This window comes from Tiliqua scincoides, chromosome 2 (assembly GCF_035046505.1).
Source record: "Tiliqua scincoides isolate rTilSci1 chromosome 2, rTilSci1.hap2, whole genome shotgun sequence".
Classification (NCBI taxonomy): Eukaryota; Metazoa; Chordata; class Lepidosauria; order Squamata; family Scincidae; genus Tiliqua; species Tiliqua scincoides.
The window spans coordinates 209,358,741-209,380,211 of NC_089822.1; the positions used below are offsets into that span (position 1 = coordinate 209,358,741).

Here is a 21,471-nt window from a genome sequence, read left to right on the forward strand (position 1 = left end):
AGCAAACTGAGCATGGCCAGTACTACTTGGGCATCCAGGAACAGCAGAGAGTCCAGAATGATCACCCAACTGCAAATCTGCTCCAGCAGAGAGAGGGCAACCTCATTGAGAATAGCCCAAAATTCCAATACCTGCTTTTTGGATTTCTGATCCAAGAAGGCCTCTCTTTTGTCCTGATTTAATCTCAGTTTATTAGTCCACATTCATATCCTCATTACTTCCAAACAGCAGCCTAGCATTTCAGCCTCTTCCTCAATGTTAGATGATAAAAGAAGATAGATTTGGCCTGGGCAGAAGCAGAGCTGGGGGGGGGAGTGGTAAGCATGGCACGCTCTGCAATGGCCAGGTAAGCACCCCTCCCCCTCGGCGTCGGAGCCATGCAGGGCTTTGCCGTCGCTGCCCCAAATTGCTCCGATGCTGAGGGGGAGGTGCACTTAAATGGCGCATTGCGGAGCCTGCCATACTTACCACTCCCCCACATATTGGTGACATATTGGTGACAGCCAACTTCTACTGGTTTCATGCAAATATTAAACATAGGGATACGATGGAACCCTGTGGCATGCCAAAGGCCAGGTTGCCAAACAGGAGTCCCCCAGTAACACCTTCTGGGAGCTAGGAAAAAATGGAATTCACTGCTAAACTACATCCCCAGCCCAGCCAAATGTCCCAGGACACCATGGTGACAAATGCTGCCAAGGGATGAACTCCCCTGTCATCACCAGCAAAGATCATCAGCTTCAGTCCCAAGGCCCAGCCTGAAGCCACATAAAAAAGGATCCAAATAATCTGTTTCATCCAGAACCCTCTGGAGGTGAGATGCCACCAGCCACTCATTCACCTTGTCCAGAAATGGAAGGTTCAGGACAGGCCTAAAATTCCCCAACATGGTGGGATTCAGGAAGTTCTCTTCCAAAAAGATCCTATCATAGCCTGTTTTAAAAATACTGGCAATAACCCTTCCATCAGGCATGCATTAATAGCCCTCCCTGTTCACTCTGCCTAGTGTGGAGACATTGAATAGAAAGAAATGTTTTTCCCTTTTTTCGCAATACTAAAATCCAGCGCCATCCAATGAAAATGATTGATGGGAAACTGAAGATGGACTAAAGAAGATGGCCCTTCACATAGTGCATAATTAGTCTAAGGAATTCATTGCCAGAAGATGTGATGATGGCCACTAGCTTGGATGGCTTTCAATTGGACATAGATGGGACAGGTCTGTCAATGGCTGCTATGCCATGGTTATGCACTACTTCCAGGTTTAGCAGCAGCCTGCCTTTTAATACCTCTTGCAGGAGAGTAATAGTGGGACAGGAGTATGCATTTCTCTCTTGCTTGTGGCTTCCCAGAGGCAGAATATGGACTGTTGGTGTTGTGGGATATGGACCGCTGGACTAGGTGTGCCTTTGGCATGATGCAGTAGTGGTTTTCTTATGTTCTTATAAGAGAGCTTCTGGCTAACATTTCAGCCCCTGAATATCCCTTTGGAGCAGAGCAGTCTCACAGTGTGTCTTGTTGAAATTTTGACCCAGCAAGCCTGGCTTCCTTCCTGTTCCACTAAAGAAAATGCTGTCTTTAGTTGAGAAACTGCTTAGCTTGCTTTTTAAAAGAGAAGATGGCAAAGAAGGGAACATCACAATTTTAAAAATGTATGTGTTCCTTTCCTCTTATGCTCCTCTTTAAAAAAAAATGCATTAACTTATGAGCAAAATAGTCTTTATTTTATTTTAAAGGTTTATACCCCGCCTTTTCAGCAGCAGTCCCAGTGGCTTACAAAGCCAGGAATAAAAAAGATAAGTACAAAATAAATAAATCAGAAGCAATAATGCAATCATAAAAAAAAAAATACGCTGCCCCTCCTGAAAAGCATTCTCAGAAAATCTAAAACCAAATAAGCTAATATATCAATAAACCATGAATCATGTTTCATGAAGATCATGTTATGACATTAGTGCCCAGAGATTCAGGAAAATGCATACAAATCGTAGGTAGCTATGTTGGTCTACATACCAACATATGTTGGGGGGAAAGGAGGGGGGAAGGATCCAAAGCCATAGCAGGGAAATGACCAATACAATTGCCACAGATAGTGAGAGCAAGGCTCCAATTTGATCTTCAGAACCTAAAAATATGTGTTCTGGCTGCATTCTGACATGCTAGCTGGTTCTAAGGTATTGCTCTGTTGAGACTTTTAGTTTCAGGAAAGTATCTGTTTCCCTTTCTCATGCTGTAGACTACATAAATTCAGATCATTCCTGTATCCCAGTTCAGTTCAGTTCTTTATGGTTGGGATCAACATGACCCCAAACCCAGCAAAGTGACAAAATGCACTAGCGTTAGTCACCCTTGACAGACATTAGTCCCTTTTTAAAACTTCCTTTAGAAAAATAGCAATTCTGTTCTACAATGTTTCTAGGTCTCTATTGCATTGTATACGTGCTCTTATATTAGAAAACTGAAGGGAGTCAAGAGAAACCCTGAAACCAAAACAACTTTGAAGAGCGCTATTTATTGAATCCAAACTGAACTCAAGCCTAAAACCTCTTGGTTGCCTTGAACCTGAAAAGGTACTAGAACTGAACCCATAAACACAAAAAGTGGTGACTGGATCGATACAGACACTTGGCTTCCCATTGCACGATCATTTTATTTTCCTATTGAACGTATTTTATATTCTACAAATTTAACAAAATGAAAAAGTCAACAGTTTAAAAACGTAACTAATTCTGTATGTTTTTCCAAAATGTCGGGCAACCCAATCCTGAGCTGCCTGTTGCTCCAGGACTGCCGCGGCGCTGAAATTGCACCAAAACACCCTGCATGCAACAGGGCAGCCGCCACCAGCTCCTTGGGGGAAAGGGTCTTTCGTCCCCTAGCCCGGGTAAGGCAAGTAGACCTGCAATGGGGCTACTTGATTCTGCGGCAGCCCTTGGGCTGCTGTACAATCAAGAGACTCTGTGTCAGGTCCGTGGCCTGACATGGAGCGCTCTGTATGCAGTGGAGCAGAGTTCCACCTGTCCCACCTCCCTCCCGTCCCACCCCCTCCCCAGCACATCTCCTCCATGCCCTCTCCCCATCTCGCCCCTGCCCTGGAATGCCTCCTCCATGCCCTCTCCCCATACCCCCACCTACCTCTCCGCCGCCCAGCAGTCCACGTGATCACTGAGCGACAGAGCACTGGTGTTCCACTGGTGCTAGCCCAGCACCAGTTTGGTGCTGAGGGTTGCAGATGTGCCTTACGGCACCTTTACGACACTCAGCGCTGGTGAAGGACCAGTGGTAAGAGCTCAGGACTGTTTAGGAGAAAAAAAAAGTACTGATGAACCTAAAGAAGAACTGAGCCAATTTTTTTAATGAATTGATGCCCTGTATGGAACTTCTCCAAAACTACATACAGGTCATGAATTGAGCTGCAATTTGTCCCAGCCACATTGCTGAAGGGAAAAAGTTTGCCTCCCTCTTTATCGCACAGTGTTTCAACAATACCTGAAATACCGCTACTTTCCTCTTCATAGACTTGTGCGTGTGTATATGTACGTAAAATTAAAATAAATAAATTTTAATAACTTAATAAAGCATCAAATAACAGCTGATCAGACCTTCTTAGGTCTGCAGCCGCCCATGTACTTTTATTAACATGCGGTTGCAGCCTTAAGAGGGATTGCTTAAAATGACCGTGGTTTTGAGCTTCCTTTCTGATCAGATGGTATTTTATTCTTCATTATGTTGTGAAAACATCTGATCAGATGGCTTTTCATTCCTATAAATACCATTTGGATTTCTGCGCTGATCAGGCACACCATGAGCACAGATTTCCTCATGGGATATCAGGGTGAGCCAGCATTGCAGACAGCCTGCTCAGATCTGAAATGCTGACAAGCCTCAGATGGGAAGTATGAATCATCCATTATTTGTACTGGAACAATATTGCACTTCCTTCTCTAAGAGCACAGACTCTCTATTTTTGCTGGATTCAGGGGGAAGTACTGAGGATTTTGAATGGTAGTTTCACAGATAAGATTTATCTTTGTTCCCTATGCACAACCTGTACCTACAATATTTATACCTTTAGAACACCTTTCTCCAGCTGTTCCATTGACATTCAACACAGCTGTCAACATCATGGAAAGGGTGCATATAAAATGCAATAAAAGTACTGTAATCCAATTCAGTCTATGGGAAGCTGACTTCAAGAGTATGAGAAAAGGGGAACCTTCAACAGTAGCCCATTCATAACTCTGTAACAAGTTGCTCTTTTTGTTTCCTTTAGGAGAATTATGGTGGTTATGCTTGCCAAGATTGCAAGGATGAGACTCATTTTGGCCCTGATTGTCAATCTGGTAAGCTCCTCAAATAAAGAGTCAAAAAACATTTGCGTTAAATGGTTCCATTGTAGTGATCAGTTCTCAACTGAAGGAGCACTGGAATGGGGTGAGATTCAATATAACCATCTTTCCAAACTTAAGTAGATATTAAAAACCTCTGTCCCATGAATCTCAGTGTCGGGCAGCCAGGTAATGCCCTGGGTGGGATGTAGATATACTGAACTATTTCCACTTCCTATGAAAGTCATTGTATAGAAGCATTTGATACATTAAAATTTGGAGATTAGCCACTGTCAACTTGAAACAAAGGCAGTTAAGTGGTTACCTTTGTTTCAACCTCACAACTCAATCCTAACTAAAACTGGTCTACTCTTTAAAACAGTGGAACACAGTTCCACTGCTGTAAATGGCCACATGGCAGTGTGCACAGCCTGCTACCAGTGGTCATTTTGAGTCTGCTGATGCAAACAGCGGAAGGTCTGCTATTGCTTGCTGGCTACCTCTGGCAGTGAAGGTAAGCCAGTGGCAGGGGTGGAGACCAGGTGTGTGGGAGGAGCAGGGAAGTGGTTGTGAGCAGCAGGGGAATTTCTGGGCGGGGGGGGAGGGCAGCAGATGGGATATGGAACAGGAGAGGTGGGAGATGGAATGGAGAGCACGCACTGGATCCTACCTCATTCTCTCTTCCCTTCCCACTCCCTTACTCTCTTTGAACTTGTGTCAGCAAAAGAGCTGGCACAGATCTGAGGAGAGCCATTGGGGCACCAAAGGCTTTCACCAGGGTAAGGGAACAAATGTACTACTGTGAGATTAGTAGTGAGGCTGGGATTGTGGTTATGAATGTTAGTTGATGATCTGCTTTCTTACCTGCGCATGGTATTGATTGACAGCTCAGGGAATTGCTGGTGACTCCAGAGTGCATGCGAAAGAGGTGCGAAGGACTCCAGGACAATTCCTTAGTCAAGAGATTTCCCTAGAAGTAGAGTAAGTGTAGTTCAATCTGAGGGGAGGTCACTCACCATACCACTACCCCCAGGGTTGTCAGTGTGAAATAACAGGCCATTTCTCTGGTAGCACAAATCAGGCAGAGATGATCTGAGAGGGAATCAGCAGCTGGAATAGAAGCGAACCATGAGACCAAGCCAAGACGTGAAGCATTTAGGAGTGCAAGGGAGAGAGAGAGAGAGAGAGCTGATTATTATTATTATTAATTATTACTAACAGTATTTATATACCGCTTTTCAACTAAAAGTTCCCATAGCGGTTTACAGAGAAAAATCCAATAACTAAATGGCTCCCTGTCCCAAAAGGGCTCACAATCTAAAAAGATGCAAATGAATACCAGCAGACAGCCACTAGAACAGACAGTGCTGGGGTGAGGTGGGCCAGTTACTCTCCCCCTGCTAAAAAAAGGAGCACCCTCTTGAAAAAGTGTCTCTTACCCAATTAGCAGGGGTTAGCTGATGTCAACTTTCATCCAAGGCTCAATCTCTACTTTTATAAACAAATATCCAAAAAGACACCATAAGCCGTCTTTCTCCCAAAGAGGTCAGAGTCCAGACCTTCTCACCACCCAGGGAAGTGGGGATGGGCATATAACAGTACTGTTTCCCCATGTGTCTATCTTTGATGCTTACCCAGTGAACTCTTCATTGGCTCCTGGCTTTAAACTGTTGTTTATTGTCAGAGCACAATGCCAATAAGGGCCCTCTGATTACACACCATGCTGGTCTTGTGACCTCGGAACATCTGAAACCGCTATCTTCTGGTCAATACTACTATGCTGCTGTGCGAGGTGGTCAAACAGCTGGGCTTTTTCCTGCACCTTTTTAGTGATTGCAGGATGCCCTTTGTGGTGAAATGGTGATTTTGATGACTGTAGCATGATGGGACCTCAGGGTATGACAGCTCCAGTTTCACTTGTTGTGTGTGGACTTGGTTCCATCTTCTCTTTCACAGTATGCAAGTGTCAGCATGGGATCTGTAACAGTGGAATCTTTGGGAATGGGAACTGTACCTGTTATTCTGGATACACTGGCCAATGGTGCGACCAAGGTAAAATGCTTATTATGCTCCCTCAGCATGAGTTATTTTTAGGAGACATGTCCCAGGAACAGCTGATTGCAGTTTGAACATTCTGAAGCTGAGTCTACTGAGTCTGTAATTGGTCCACCTACTTCAATATTTTCTGCACTGACTGGCAGCAGTTCTCAAGGGATTCAGGCAGGAATCTTTCCCAGGCCTAACAGGAGATGCCAGCAATCGAGAGGACACTTTCTGCATGCAAAGTGTGCACTCTGCCATTGAGTTTTGGCTCCATCACCCTAAAAGTTGGCACTTCATAAGGCTCCGTGTCTGATTCTTTTGCTGGAAGATGAATATCTCATTAAAGAGCTGTTTGCTTTCACTGCAGTGTTTCTTGTTGTCCTATTACAGCTGTTGTAAGAAATGTTGACCTCTGCAAGTTTGCTATTCAAAAATGAAATACTGATGCTTGCAAGGAGGCAACAAAGCCTCCTTCTGGAAGTGAGAGGCTGGCAGTCCCACTACACAAGCAGATCTTGGCCGCTGGCAGTTTAAAACCGAGGCTTGAGGAGCACCTACTTACAAGTAGATCTGTACAGAAGAAAGCAACTTGCTTGGGTAGTTTCTAGTTTCTGTGCTGCTCTCCAGATGCAAAGATAGCAAGAATATGCCAAGACAAGGAGAATAAACTAGATTGATTTTCCTCTCCATAAAGAGTTTTGTAACAGAAATAAATGAGTAGGTGGAAACCCACAGACCAATCCTAACCTGCGCTGGAATAGTCAGGCCAACTGGCCTGTGCCATACCCAGCACAGATTAGGAGGTGAAAGGATCACAACTCAGTGTAAGAAGTAATGTCCCCTTAACCTGAGTAATGTCACCTCAATAGGGCTACTCAGATCTGTGCCAGTGAAATCGCTGGTGCAGATTCAAGCCGTTTAGTGTAACTGCTTGGGAGGGGGTTTAGGATCACCCTCCTCCTGGGTCTGTCCTGTCCACTGGCCTGCCCACTGCCTGCCTTCCCCCACCCTGAAAATGCCCCCCTGCCAGCCGCCCTTGACTGGCACAATCTTACTTCCTCCAACAGTGCAGAGGCTGAATGCAGCCTCCATGGGCTGGTGCACATCCTCACACCAGCCCAGCCAACTCCTGAGGAGGCACAAACATGCCTTACAGCACGTTTGTTACATTCCCAGGCAGGCACAAGCGACTGTGTTGGATCAAGAGCACTCTTGGATTGCGTTCCCAGTCTTAGTGTATCTCCAGAGCAACCACTTTCTCTGTGATTTATGGTTGCAAATATCACCAATGTAGCTTTACGCATCCACATTTTGATTGTGTGACCTGACTTGATAGTTGAAGTGAATGCCTTAATTAAATAGGTACCAATTTTCTTGTCATATTATGCTTAGACAAATCTCATGATGTCCTTTGGCTCAGCCAGCCTTTTCCATTGTAATCAAAAATACATTACAGATTTTCCTCTTTCAGTTTCATTTTGGAGGGTAAGGTACATGTGCTCAGCTATTTCACGATCTCCACAGTTTTTATAATTTTCAATTTCTACTTGACTAATAGAATAGAGTTTTTTCAAGGCTCTCCACTTTTCAACATTGCACAAAAATAAACTGCCGTGTGTATATCTAGCTGTACATAGCTAACATTTTTTAAAAGCATAAATAACCCAAGCATATAATCCTGGCATATATTTAATAATAGGCAACCAAACAAAGCATAACATAGATTATATAGCTACATAGCTGTGTAATATTGTTAAAAAATACGGTTGCCCAAAGGCAAACGGGGCAATATGACTATCACATCATGGCTTTTGTTCTGGCTGCCAGTTTGCTTCTGGTTCAAGGTGCTGATTGTGATCCAAGGCATTAAACAGCTTGGGACCAGGATGTCCGAAATGCCTTCCCTCGCATGGAACTACGCGGGCTGTGAGATAGTCTGGGAGGGGTCCCTCTACATCCCTAGACATCTGAAGGCATGGTCGAAGGGTCTTCTCACTGGTGAACCCCTTCCCTGCAGAACTCCTAGTGAATATTCACTGTGCTCCCTCTCTCTTTTCTTTTAAGAGTTAACTTAAAAACTTAAGATAAGAGTTAACTTCTCTGTTTTATAAAGTCTTCCCTGATTATATTTTTATTCTGTTTTGTTCTGGTTGCTTTTGTTAATTGCTATTTCCCCTATGTTAAATTATTTGCTGTATTTGTGTGTGTGAGAGAGAGAGAGAGATTTTGTTTTATTCTGATTCTCTGCATTTTAATTACACTGTTAGTCATCTTGGATCTTTGAAAAAGAGGCAAGATATAATTTTTTAAAAATAATAATCAGTAAAATGCAATCAAGAAAATGTGGTCTGAATGAACTCAATTTCAGCTTGGGTGTTCTGGATACTAAATCTGATGAACATTTCCTTGTGAGCCCCACTGAACTCACTAGGATTTCCTTTCAAGTAAGCATATATCAGAGCAGACTGGAAAACCAGTTATATTTGCCCTGGATGCTTAGTTTAAATATCTGTTTTATGATTTCAGAACTTCACACCTGTGGGGGTGTAATCTGTGAAGCCACATCCCATTGTGTGTTAAAGGATGGAAAGTCAAGATGTGAATGTCTGCCAGGTTACAAGAAAGTTGGCATGAATTGTCAAGGTGAGAGGAAATGTGTAATATTTGTGTAATGTTCTAGAGTTCAAAGTGCATCACCTACACAGTTTTTTTTGTAGCACAACAATCTATAAGGTGTGCCAATCAACTTATTCCTATATTGCAGGTGGAAGACTGAGATTGATAGATTGAGATCATTTGCCAAAATGATCTAATTAAGAGTGGTTCCCAAACTGTGGGTCGGTACCCACTGGTGGGTAGCCAAAAGGGTGATGGAAAGATCAACTTAAATATAGGGCATTGGTTTCCAATGGAACTGTAGTCTGTGAGACCCTGAGAAGTGGTCCACAAAGTCTCAGGAAAAAAAATAGCCTTTGATCATTTCCAGTGTCTTGACGAGCAAGCAATCTCCCACAGACCACCAAAGAAGGTGAAGGCTACCCACAGCCACAATCAGTTAAGTATCAGCTGTGACTGTGGTTGGTTCATTCTCTGTCTTCTCTGTGCTTGACAGGCAGACCACCAGAAAGGGAAAAGGCCAGACCACCCACAGCCGCATGGGGTCCATGATGATTCCAATTTTTGCATCAGTGATCTGTGGGCTCCTAAAAGCTAGGAACCACAGATATAGGGAGATAAATGTATGAGGGTCTTTTTCTGATTATAGATAGATAGATAGATTAATCTATTCTAATCTAATCTTTCTCGTTCTCCTTTTTAAAAGTGTGGTAAATCTAGGTGGGTCCCAATAGAGTGTTGTTTTAAAAAGTGGGACCTGGTGCTGAAAAGTTTGGGAACCACTGATCTAATACTTTCATGGCAGAGGTGAGATTTGACCCTGAGATTTTCTGGGTCTAGTCTCTTAGCCCCTACAATAGACTCATCTTTCAGTCTGTTAATATAAGCACATGTTATCGACATGGAATATAAGTGGGAAAGAGCATTACAATAGGTTGAACTATATTTAAAACAAATGTTTCCACCCTGTACATATAGATAGTTTGCCATTTCTAGTACCGATTCTGGCAGCCTTGCACTTTCCTTCACCTGATGTTCCACATCAGCCAAGGCATATTTGCTTACTCACGAGTAAACGCGACCGTGAGGCTTAGTTTCGCTTTCCATAGGGCTCAATACATTCATCTGCTTGGAGGGAGGGACTTCCTTCTCAGGTGTTTTTGGGGGCTGCATTCATTGGATCAGGACCATTCAGGTGTCATTGGATTCCTCTCAGCCTGCCGTTTCCAACGCACTAAGGCAGGTTCACCTACTCGTGAGTAAATGCGCAATACAGCTCACTTTCACTTTCCATAGGGATCCATGCATTTTTTGTTCTCCAGTTTTTTGGCCATAACTTTTGATAGAAAGATTTCACTCTGGTTTTTTGCATTGCATTCCGCTCAAAATTCTGCATTCAACGGTATATAATATGATGAGGTTTCTCCTAACCACCATGATTTTAGCATGTCACCTCCCCCAGTGCATGTCACCCCCCGCGCATCACCCCGTGTGGCCTGCACCCCCCAGTGATGCCACTGTGGTCAAAGCTGCTGTTTCTGATCCAGAACCAGTCCAGACACCTAAGGATCCAGATAACTGTATTCATCTAGAGTTTCAGTTGAATAGGGAGCAGTTGAATTCAGTTGAATAGAGAATATTTGAATATTGAACTGAATAGTTCAATATTCAGTTGAATAGTTGAATATTCAGTTGAATAGGGAGCCCCTTTGACATCCGAAGCGGCGTGAAGCAGGGCTGTGTTCTTGCACCAACCTTGTTTGGGATCTTCTTCGCTGTCCTGCTGAAGCAGGCCTTTGGAACTACAACAGAAGGCATCTATCTCCGGACCAGATCAGATGGAAAGCTCTTCAACCTCTCCAGACTGAGAGCAAAGTCCAGCTGAAATGTCTGCATGACTTCCTCTTTGCCGACGATGCAGCTATCACTACCCACTCTGCCAAAGATCTCCAGCAGCTCATGGATCGTTTTAGCAAGGCCTGCCAAGATTTTGGACTGACAATCAGCCTGAAGAAAACACAGGTCATGGTTCAGGATGTGGACTCACCTCCCTGCATTACAATCTCTGCGCATGAACTGGAGGTTGTCCATGACTTTGTGTACCTTGGCTCAAAGATCTCCGACACTCTTTCTCTCGATACCGAGCTAAACAAACGCATCGGTAAAGCATCTACCATGTTTTCCAGACTCACAAAGAGAGTCTGGTCCAACAAGAAGCTGACGGAACATACCAAGATCCAGGTCTACAGAGCTTGCGTCCTGAGTACACTTCTGTACTGCAGCGAGTCATGGACTCTTCACTCACAACAGGAGAGGAAACTGAATGCTTTCCACATGCGCTGCCTCCGACGTATTCTCGGCATCACCTGGCAGGACAAAGTTCCAAACAACACAGTCCTGGAACGTGCTGGAATCCCTAGCATGTATACACTACTGAAACAGAGACGCCTGCGTTGGCTCGGTCATGTCGTGAGAATGGATGATGGCCGGATCCCAAAGGATGTCCTCTATGGAGAACTCGTGCAAGGAAAGCGCCCTACAGGTAGACCACAGCTGCGATACAAGGACATCTGCAAGAGGGATCTGAAGGCCTTAGGAGTGGACCTCAACAAGTGGGAAACCCTGGCCTCTGAGCGGCCCGCTTGGAGGCAGGCTGTGCAACATGGCCTTTCCCAGTTTGAAGAGACACTTGGCCAACAGTCTGAGGCAAAGAGGCAAAGAAGGAAGGCCCATAGCCAGGGAGACAGGCCAGGGACAGACTGCACTTGCTCCCAGTGTGGAAGGGATTGTCACTCCCGAATCGGCCTTTTCAGCCACACTAGACGCTGTTCCAGAACCACCTTTCAGAGCGCGATACCATAGTCTTTCGAGACTGAAGGTTGCCAACTGGCTGGCTAGAGTTTCATTCTTGTTGTAAAGGAAAACCAACTTCAACATTCTACATGAAGACAGCTCTCTTTCTGTGTTCTAGAATGTTCCCTGCCCGTGTGACTTTGCCTAACAATCAACATTCAAAATGTATTCATAACCAGCACCTGTGTGTGTTTGCTTTTTCGCTTGTAGGGACCTAGTGCCTGAAGCTTTCACCCACACATAAGTAAAGGCTAATGAATAAGCCAAAGTCAATAGAGTAGAATGCTGTATGTAAGGGGAAAACTCCAAAAAGATCCAAAGATTTCCAGGCAAACAGAAGCCTTTAAAGGTCTAGTTAGCCCATTAGTGGGCTACATTTCTAGTGCACAACATTTTTTGGTTCTGTTTGAAAACAGGGAACTAGGTTACATACCTTCCAGTCTTTCTTCTTTGCTTTATTTCCAGCCCAGAATCCATGTCACTCCTCCCCATGTTCCTCATTTGCTGTTTGCAAGACTACTGGGCCAACCAAGTATGAATGTACCTGCAATGAAGGGTATCAAGGAGATGGCAGAGTGTGCCAACCCATCAATCCCTGTGTCAATAATAATGGAGGATGCCCTGAAAACTCCACAATCTGCAAGTTCCTGAGTGCAGGAAAGGTAAGTCAATTAATTATGTGCACTTTTCTTTTAATGTCTGTTTTAAAGCAGAGGTATTGGCCATAGAACGCTGGGTTTGAAAGGCCCCTTGGAAGCCATCTAGCCCAACTCTCTGCTCAGCCCAGTCAGCTACAACAGTTGTGATAGGTGGCCATTTAGCTTCTGCTTGAAAACTTCAAGTGAGGGAGAGTTCACAACTGCATGAGGCAATTGTTCCAGTGTTGGTCCACTGACTATTAGGAAATTCTTCCTCAATCTACTTTCCTGTCATTTCAAACCATTGATTCTAGCCTTGCCCTCAGGAACCATAAATACGCCCTTTGTTGTGCATGATAGCTGTTCAGATACTTGTAGAAGGCCATCATATCTCCCCATAGTCTTCTCTTCCCCTGGTTAAACACACCAAGCTCTCTTAACCAGTCCTCACAGGATTTGGTTTCCAGACCCCTAACCATCTTATAGCCCAATCCTAACCAACTTTCCAGTGCCAAAGCAGCCGTAGTGCAGTCCCAAGGTGAGGAAAAAATGTTCCCAGCAAAAGAAGGCCTCCATTACTGCTGCCCCGCCTCAGGATGCACCATACGCCCCATTGGCTTGTCTGCATTGGTACTAGAAAGTTAGTTGGGATTGGGCTGTGAGTTGACCTCCCTCTGAATCCATTTCAGCTTATCAATGTTCTTCTTAAACTGTGGTGCTCAAAACTGTATGCAGTATTCCAAGTGAAGACTGTTGCAGTATAGAGTGGAACTGTTGGTTCTTGTGATCTAGATTTTTTCTGCAGCTTCATCCCATTGCTATCTCGTGCTCCATTTGTGGTCCACTAAGACATACAGACGTTTTTCACAGGTGTTGCTTCCAAACCAGGTTTACCTACCCTGTACCTAGCATCTTATTCTTTGTCCCTACATGTAAGACATTACATTTGTCTCCATTGAACTTCATCTTATTGGTATGGACTCATACTACTGGTGATTAAGCCTCTCCAAATCATTTGGAGTCCTAATTCAGTCTTCCAGGATATTAGCTATTCCTCCCACCCAGCTTTGTGTTACCTGCACATTTGATAAGCATCCCTTCTATCCCATCATCCAGATCATTTAGGAAAAGACTGAACAGCACAGGACCCAAAACAGATCCATGTGGCACTCCACCCAATACCTCGCCTTCAGCTTGATGGAATGCATTTAATAGCCCTTGCTGGGAACAGTTGTTCAACCAGCTTTGAATCCACCTAACCAATATTCCCCCTAAGGATCTGTGCTGCTGGGACCCTTTCAGTTGCTGCGCGATGGCTAAGTGGCATTTCTGAACACATGGTGATGACATCTGGGAACGCCAACCTCTGAGCTGCACGGAGTTCATCTTTGCTTGTCTTTGAGCTGTGTGGCTGCACAACTTGAAGGGAACAGTGTACCTAACAGTAGTGTTATCTAGCCATGGCCAGGCCACCCATGGTGCAAATGAATTGTATCAAACTGTGGATTGGGACCTAAGTGAAGAAGCAGTGAACAGACCCCCACACCACCTTCTCCTGCTGTGCTGCCATGGATGGAGTCAACCTCCTACCTTGTCCCCTTGTGTCCCCTTCCTCTGCATAGCTCTTTAATCGGAGCAGGGAATGCAGGGTGTGCTCCCAGCATGCTTTGCATTGTCACCTTTGTGTAAACAGCCAACTCCTAGAAATGAGCACATTATTTCTAAGTGCTCACAGACATTCCTCTTTATCTGTTCCAGGATCTTTCTCGGTACTGATGTTAGGCTGACTATGCATGTTTGCTCAGAAGTAAGTTCCACCATATCCAATGGGACAGACAGCCCAATCTTAAGCTTCCCTAGCACCCATAGCAACTGTTGTATCCAATGGGGCAGGGAAGCAGTGCCAAGTCTCTTTGGGGTAAGGGAACAAATATTCCCTTACCCCAAAGAGACTTGGCACTGCTTCCCTGCCCCATTGGGAACAAATATTCCCTTACCCCATGTAGCACCCAGACGGCCCCAATGGGTCTCCTCGAATCTGTACCTGCTATGGAGTGAGCATAGGATTAAGGAGACCCATGTCAGGTTTCCTGGCCTGGGAAGGGAGTTAGGATATGGCAGGAGAGCCAGTGCAAAATGGAGCTGCCCAGATGCTGACAGGTTTCAGCTTATATGATCATTTAACACCTTTGCAATGCTTATATAATGCTTATATGATCATGTAATGCCTCAAAAGCTGCATTGGTTACCAATTCCAGTGCAATTCAAGGTATTGGTTATTACCTTTTAAAGCCCTACAAAATTAAGGATCAAAATATCTCAAAGACTGCCTCCTGACACATAAGCATGCCAGGACTTATACAGAAGTTGGATGGAAAGGAAGTTCTTTTTCTTTCTTTCTTTCTTTCTTTCTTTCTTTCTTTCTTTCTTTCTTTCTTTCTTTCTTTCTTTCTTTCTTTCTTTCTTTCTTTCTTTCTTTCTTAATTATATTGGTCATTTTAAAAAAATTGTATACTGTATGGAGAAGGGCAGGGTATAAATGAATGGAATAAATGCAGCACTGTTTTGCATGGAATCTCGATATTACTTAGCTGAAAATATGCCATTCAAATTTGCTGAAAGTCTTTTTGAGTGGCACTGGCTGTGTACAGAAGCAGGCCCTCTAGATCTGAAGGCACTTGGCAAACTGTCTGCCATGGTCCACTCTTACCTGGAAACTGCCCAGCCAAGGCTTGTGATGTGCTTACTTTGACAAATGGAATGGGCAAGGTAATAACAGTGCAACTCTCTTGGCTAAGAAATCCACAGTGTCACCATTATACAAGAGCTATGTGGTGGTCTCAGGGATAGGCAGGGAGCCCTTGGCAGCTGCACCAGTGATCCTGCCCCTGACACCAGCCCTGGTCAGAAGCTTCTCCCATTTTCATTTTGTAGCTTTCCAACCCAAATGGGAAATGGGGTGGGGAAGCCCCACAAAAGGGTTGATATGATCTAGAATGAAGCAAGGTATCAACACGGTAGTTTTATAGACAGTGAAGACCAGAGCTGCCACACTGATGTCTTCTGTGTTCTGAAGCTCTGCAGATGAGTAAACTGTCAGGATGAGAAGTGCTAAAGAGAACCCTAAGCAAATGCTCTCTAACAGCTATCATGTGTATACAACATTGTTGATCTGTGTTTTTCATTCCTTAGTCAGTGTGCAGGTGTAAACCAGGACTGACTAGCCCATTCCCTGCAAGGGGTTGCTCAACCACCCAAAACTGCCCGACGCACTACTGTGACAGAACTGCAATGTGTGAAAAAGGCACTGATGACACTTTCAGGTCAGCTGATCAGAAAGGCATGATGAGTCAAGGACGGGGGGGGGGAACTGTTCTGTAGCTAATTATGTTGATTGTCCATAATATTGGCAAAGGAAGTAAACTGGGTCTTTGGGTGGTTCACTGCTGCTACTTGCAGTATGGCTTTAATGAATAGACATTGAAAGCCCTCTTCTCAAGTGCAAATCTTTAAATCCATTGTATTGATTTGTTACATTTTAATCTCATACTTCCTCCAAAGGGTTCAGGACTAAACTGTATTAGACATGCTTGATAAGAATCAACATTTGCAACTGTTGTGTCCCACCATGCTTCCACTCCTAGTTCTTACTCTGTTCTTACCTTGCTGCTCTAGAACAGCTCCACCTTTGTCCCATCTCCACCCTTCCCTATTTTGTATAATTTGCTGGCACTACCAGAAGTGAAAAATGGTACAAAATCTGTGTGACTTGATTGTGACCAGCCTTAGTAACTGAGCAAAGTTTTTTTTAAAATATTTTTTTGTTCTTCTCTTATTGGTCAGCTGTGTCTGCAAAGATGGTGAGCTTGGAGATGGCAGGAGCTGCTACAAAACTCTCTTCAGTACAATCTCTGAGATGGATTCCCAGAGAAGATACAGGGGGCAAATGAAAAGTGCAATAACAATGTTTGGTAACTCCCTTCAGAGTTTTTTTCTATTAGACCTGGAAGTCATGATGTTGAATATTGGAGTTGAATTGAAATATTCCTGTCACCCCAAATTTGTTTCACCAAATATATACTGTGAATAGTGATGAAATCCTATGACTTTTGTATGAATGACAGTGGGCTAAATTATGATAAACCCCTATGTCAGAGTTGCTTGTTCTCATCATGCGTGGCAGCTATCTTGGCTAAAGTAGTCTGTCTTCGGTAAATGAACTGAAGGAGAATCTTCAGACATAGAAACCTGCTCCTCTTCCCTTTCCAGAAAATCTCGACAAGACTTTCACTTGCAGCAAGCATGAGTGAACTTTTTAGAATAAACTTTTTGGATGCATTTCTTAGCAATTGGATGTGCAATTATATCTCTACTAATCAGTCCCTCTTTCTTGCTTTTCACAGATTTAGGTTGCACCTTACTCCTGGAGGACTATGGGCCTTTCACAGTTTTTGTGCCAGCCCTAAGTTATGTTCGATTCAGCTATAATGTACGTGTCCAAATCTCTTGATAATTTGCAAACAATGTCATGGCCCCACTGCTGAAATATGCATTTAGGGAAAATTTGGAGAAGGGGAACAGTTTTCAAATTGAGGACTGCATTATGTTGGATGTGTAGTTTGAGCCCATATGTATGGCTTTTAGAAATGAAAGAATTGGGGAGGGGACACATTAAGATCAGGACCAGGACCTTGTGTTTGTGGATGAGATAGTTAAACCTTTCCCACTATGCTGTAGTTCCAGTGAAACTTGCACCCTAAAGCTGCTACTGGCCTGGGAGGTAAGTTTTCATTGGTGCCAATGGATCTGGGGTCATTCTATGGCAGTGACCCCATACCTTTTGTGTATGGCAAACCTTTGGGCAAACCTTTTGGGCTGGGCATGTCAAAAATGCAGCAAATGCCTAACTTGATTCTGTTGTCAAACCACTACCCCCTGCATCCCAGAAAAAAAGAGAAACATTTATTTCCAAATTCATTAATTTAAAGTAACTGAGATCCCAATCCTGAGCTCAGTGCACCGGCTTACTGCCGGCACACACCTTCACAAACTTGCCATAAAGCACATTTGCGAGGGTTAGTGCCGGCCAGCTTGAGCCTGTGCTGGGACAGCACTTGTTGGAGGCCAGCAATTCGCCATCCAGCAGTAATCCAGACCAGAGGGCAATGGAGATGTAAGTGGGGGCGTGGGATGAGGTGGGGAGGAGGCATTTGGGGGGAGGCAGGAGGAGGTGTGGTGGGGAGGGAGGGGGTGGGACTGGCAAAGCTGAGCTCCGTTGAATCCAGAGCCCCACATCGAACCTCTCGGCTTGACACAGAACTTAGTTACTCTGCGCCCACTCAATAGTGGGTGCAGAGTTGAGTAGCCCCATTGCAGGGCTGCTTTCCTTATGTGGAGGAAGGGGACAAAGGTCCCCTTCCCCTGAGGAGCTGCTGCTGGCTGACCTGTGTGCTCAGGATGCCGCAGCAGCCATTTTGACGCTGTGACAGTCCCGCGCGCCAGGCAGCTCAGGATTGGACACACAGTCCAATCAGGTGTGATACAATGTATTATATAAAGAAACATCAAATAATTTGAAAAAATAAAATACAAGTAAAACAAGCTCAATTGTTGTTGGATGTTGGTGAATGCTGGCGTGTCATCCAAAATGTCTTGGCATGTGACATTTGACACGTGTGTCATTGGTTCACCATCTCTGCTCTGTGGTCACTGTTTAACTTTAAAAACAGACAAGCATACAGGTCAAGCTATGTATTTTACATAATGTGTAGTTTGGTCTATTAGGCATATTCTAAGAAATATATTACATAATATCAATGATATTTTGTGGAATTGGAAATGCTGTTATTGAAGATAGTGTGCAGACAAGTTTGTTCTTTAATACCATATTTTGTCTCCACGAAGGTCACAGTAGCACAGAATTTGTGCAAGATGCACATAATTCCTGGCCAGCATTTGATGGAAGATATGATCAAAGCAAAGGTCTTATGGACACTGTCTGGACATCAAATGACATTCAGTGATTTGGTAAAAGAATTTGAATGTTATTTCCAGAACTGAGTTGAGATTCTGAAAAGGGGAACCGTAGGTCCATTGTGCCATTGTTTCATCTTTTATACTTTATTCTCCCCTTTCTGTTACTGGTAGTGCTTTTTTAAAACACACCAAACGTGCACATGATAACGGCAGTAGGGATCCTGTGAGAAAGCTAATGGGGTATCTATTCGATTTGGCAGTCAAAAGTTGCCTGAGGTAAAAGTTCAGGTGAACCAAAGTTTACTGAAAAGTGCTTAAAAACCAAAGAGGGTGGTTGCACTGCAACACACTATGCTAATGCACTCACTTTTTAAACTACGTGAGGGGAATTCTAGTAATTTTTAGCACCTCTCCATCTTGAAACTTCTAGAATTCTAAGGAATTCTTAGCTCAGAATTCAGCTACATGTTATTCTAAAAGCACAAACCTTTGGGGAGAAGGCATGCCGGGGGGAGGGAGCGGGGCAAGAGGGAGGCAGACCTGTGGAGCTTTGGGTCGCCATAGAATCGAATAGCCATTTTCAGTGCTGCTGCAGCCCTGCATGCTGGGCAGCTCAGGATTGGGCTGTAGGTCCTTTGTGAAATTGGACAGCAGAGCATTCCTTGTGCTAAGGCTGTCACATGCCCTCTATTTTAGAAGGATCCCTAGTTCCTTAAGGCAAATGCCACAATTTGGCCATGGTTCTTTCTCTTGCATTTTCTTCTGTGCCTTGCTTTTACTTTGTACTTAGTCTTCATGGCTTGTGTTCTGGAATAAATTGAACAATATAGCTACGGTACGTCTCTGTCGCCAAGTCCAGGTATCCTGTTCTGTTAATGTAGCATGGTTACTACTGTACTGAAACATTCCCTGCAGAATCAGCCTGTTTTCCTTTCCCAGTCACCATACAGCAAGGCCATGTACAGGTATTCAGATGCCCCAGGAAGTCCATATTCCTTTGTACAAGCCAATGTGCCAGCTGCTAACGGCATTATACATATTGTCAACCGTTTAAGGAGTCAACCCAGCTGGGAAAACCTTGGAAACTCTCAGGTATGTTGAATACTTCTCTTTTTAGGCAAGTAGAACATGAACAAATGTTTTAATAAAATGATGTTAAGATAGCCTATGAGCCCACTGAGCACTTCTCCATTGACATCTTCATCGAATCCCCTGCCTTTCACTATGTCAGCTAGTCTATTCAGGACAATATCATCTCTGTGGCTTGGCAGTGGCTTACCTGGAACTGCCAGGAAATGAACCTGGCTGCTTCTGCATGTCCTTTCTAAAGAGGGTGCAAGTCACTGCCTTCCCTAAATCTTGAACTTAGGACCATCAGTCTGTTACGAGATGGATGTCTTGTCTTCCTGTGCTAAGAAAACCAAAGCTTCTAAACCCCCATACGTGGTTTTACCTTTAAAATTGAAAGTCTCTATAAACCCTGCTGCATAGACATGAGGTGTACCTAATTATGTGCCCTCCCATTCCATGCACTAGTATTTTTAAAGGAGAAAAAAAATCATTTTTTTTCTCCATTAAAAATTGCACAGGAGGCCTGATTGGGATTGGAAGCACGGCACAGGCAAAAACCCTAAAATCCCCTTATTTAATAAAGCAAATAAGAAAGCCGTATTTATGGACTGAGGGTCTCCCTTAGAGGAGAAGCCCGGATCCATTTTTTTCTATCTTATCTCTGCCTTCTCCCCTGTGAAAAGAAGTCCTTGATCATCGGGAGGAATGTCTGTTGTTAATCTTAACTGGATGAACCCCTTTCAGGATGTCAAGTTCACATTTTAAGAATCATGGGTACCATATTTGGGGAGGCTGTTGGCAAGCTGTGGGCTCTAATGGTATGTGGTGGAACTTTTTGTTCTCTCTGTTTTCTGTGGTGCACTATATTACATATGGTGCTTATAAGTGCCATCGCTAGGAGGTGCAGGTTGTACTGGGTGACGCGCACAGTGGGGATAACGTGTACTAGTGACCAAAATTGCTAAAATTGTGGTTTGTAGGAATAATACCATGTACCATTGATGTGTAATTTACAGCAGAGTGCATTTTTTTAAAACCATGTTGAAATATCTGGGTTCTGTCAAAAGGTAAAGCCAAAAAACCAGTGGGGCAGGGCAATGGTACATCACTACGCCCACCACCCGTGTCATTGCCCAGCCCACTGCATGCAAGGAGGTCCATCATGGGGGTGACGCAAACCCTAGTGTAGCCATTGGTGCTCATAATTTGGAAGCTGTCAATTTTTTTTATTATTAAAAGGCAAGATGTAAAAGTTTTAAATAAATAAATGAAATAGCTAATTAGTAATGAATGAAGCTTAAAGTACTACTGTAGAAAATAAAATTTGTCCTCTTGCTGAATAGAAAGGAGGAGGGGGCTGTTTGCATGTGCATACATTTCCACATGCATATCCAAATGTTAATGGCAGCTCTGATATCAGTGAAATAGGTTCTGTCTTCTCAGTCTGCCATATTTCTTTCTGCAGAAAACAATTGGGGAAATTCTAGCTTCGTTGGAGATCGCCAGCCGATTTGAAACTATCCTGGAAGTAAGGTTTTTCTCTCCCCCCCCCCACCTTGTCTGGTTAGATAAGTACAGATTTACTAATGCATCAATCTCTCAGGAACTATCCCCCCTCCCCAAATTGCAGCTTTTGCTTTTCATACGTTTTAAATATGAATTGCATCAGGGTACCAGAGAAGGGTACTCAGTCAAGGCAGGAATTACTTAGTTATAAAGTAATACAAGAAGAGATAGCTGTACTAGAAAATGGAGGTCATAACTAAAGAAGAAAGGCTGCTTCTTGTAAAATATAATCACAGAAAGAATTTATTTTAAGTCTTTATCGGAGATAATACGGGTTACAAGCCATGATGTGTATGTGCAACCTCCTGATTTTAGAAATGGGCTATGTCAGAATGCCAATGCAAGGGAGGGCACCAGGATGAGGTCTCTTGTTATCTGGT

At 43.8% G+C, this 21,471-nt stretch overlaps 1 protein-coding gene across 1 annotated transcript in view; it reads left to right on the top strand.

The window, feature by feature from the left end:
- STAB1 (stabilin 1) overlaps positions 1-21,471 on the top strand; it is a 103,535-nt gene that overhangs the window by 6,858 nt on the left and 75,206 nt on the right. Inside the window, exons 5-14 of the mRNA XM_066613521.1 lie at positions 4,274-4,343; positions 6,285-6,380; positions 8,898-9,014; positions 12,306-12,502; positions 15,671-15,801; positions 16,322-16,449; positions 16,882-16,967; positions 18,383-18,505; positions 19,394-19,546; positions 20,991-21,053. Coding sequence (XP_066469618.1) covers positions 4,274-4,343; positions 6,285-6,380; positions 8,898-9,014; positions 12,306-12,502; positions 15,671-15,801; positions 16,322-16,449; positions 16,882-16,967; positions 18,383-18,505; positions 19,394-19,546; positions 20,991-21,053 — 1,164 coding nt within the window. The remainder of the gene's footprint in view (positions 1-4,273; positions 4,344-6,284; positions 6,381-8,897; positions 9,015-12,305; positions 12,503-15,670; positions 15,802-16,321; positions 16,450-16,881; positions 16,968-18,382; positions 18,506-19,393; positions 19,547-20,990; positions 21,054-21,471) is intronic.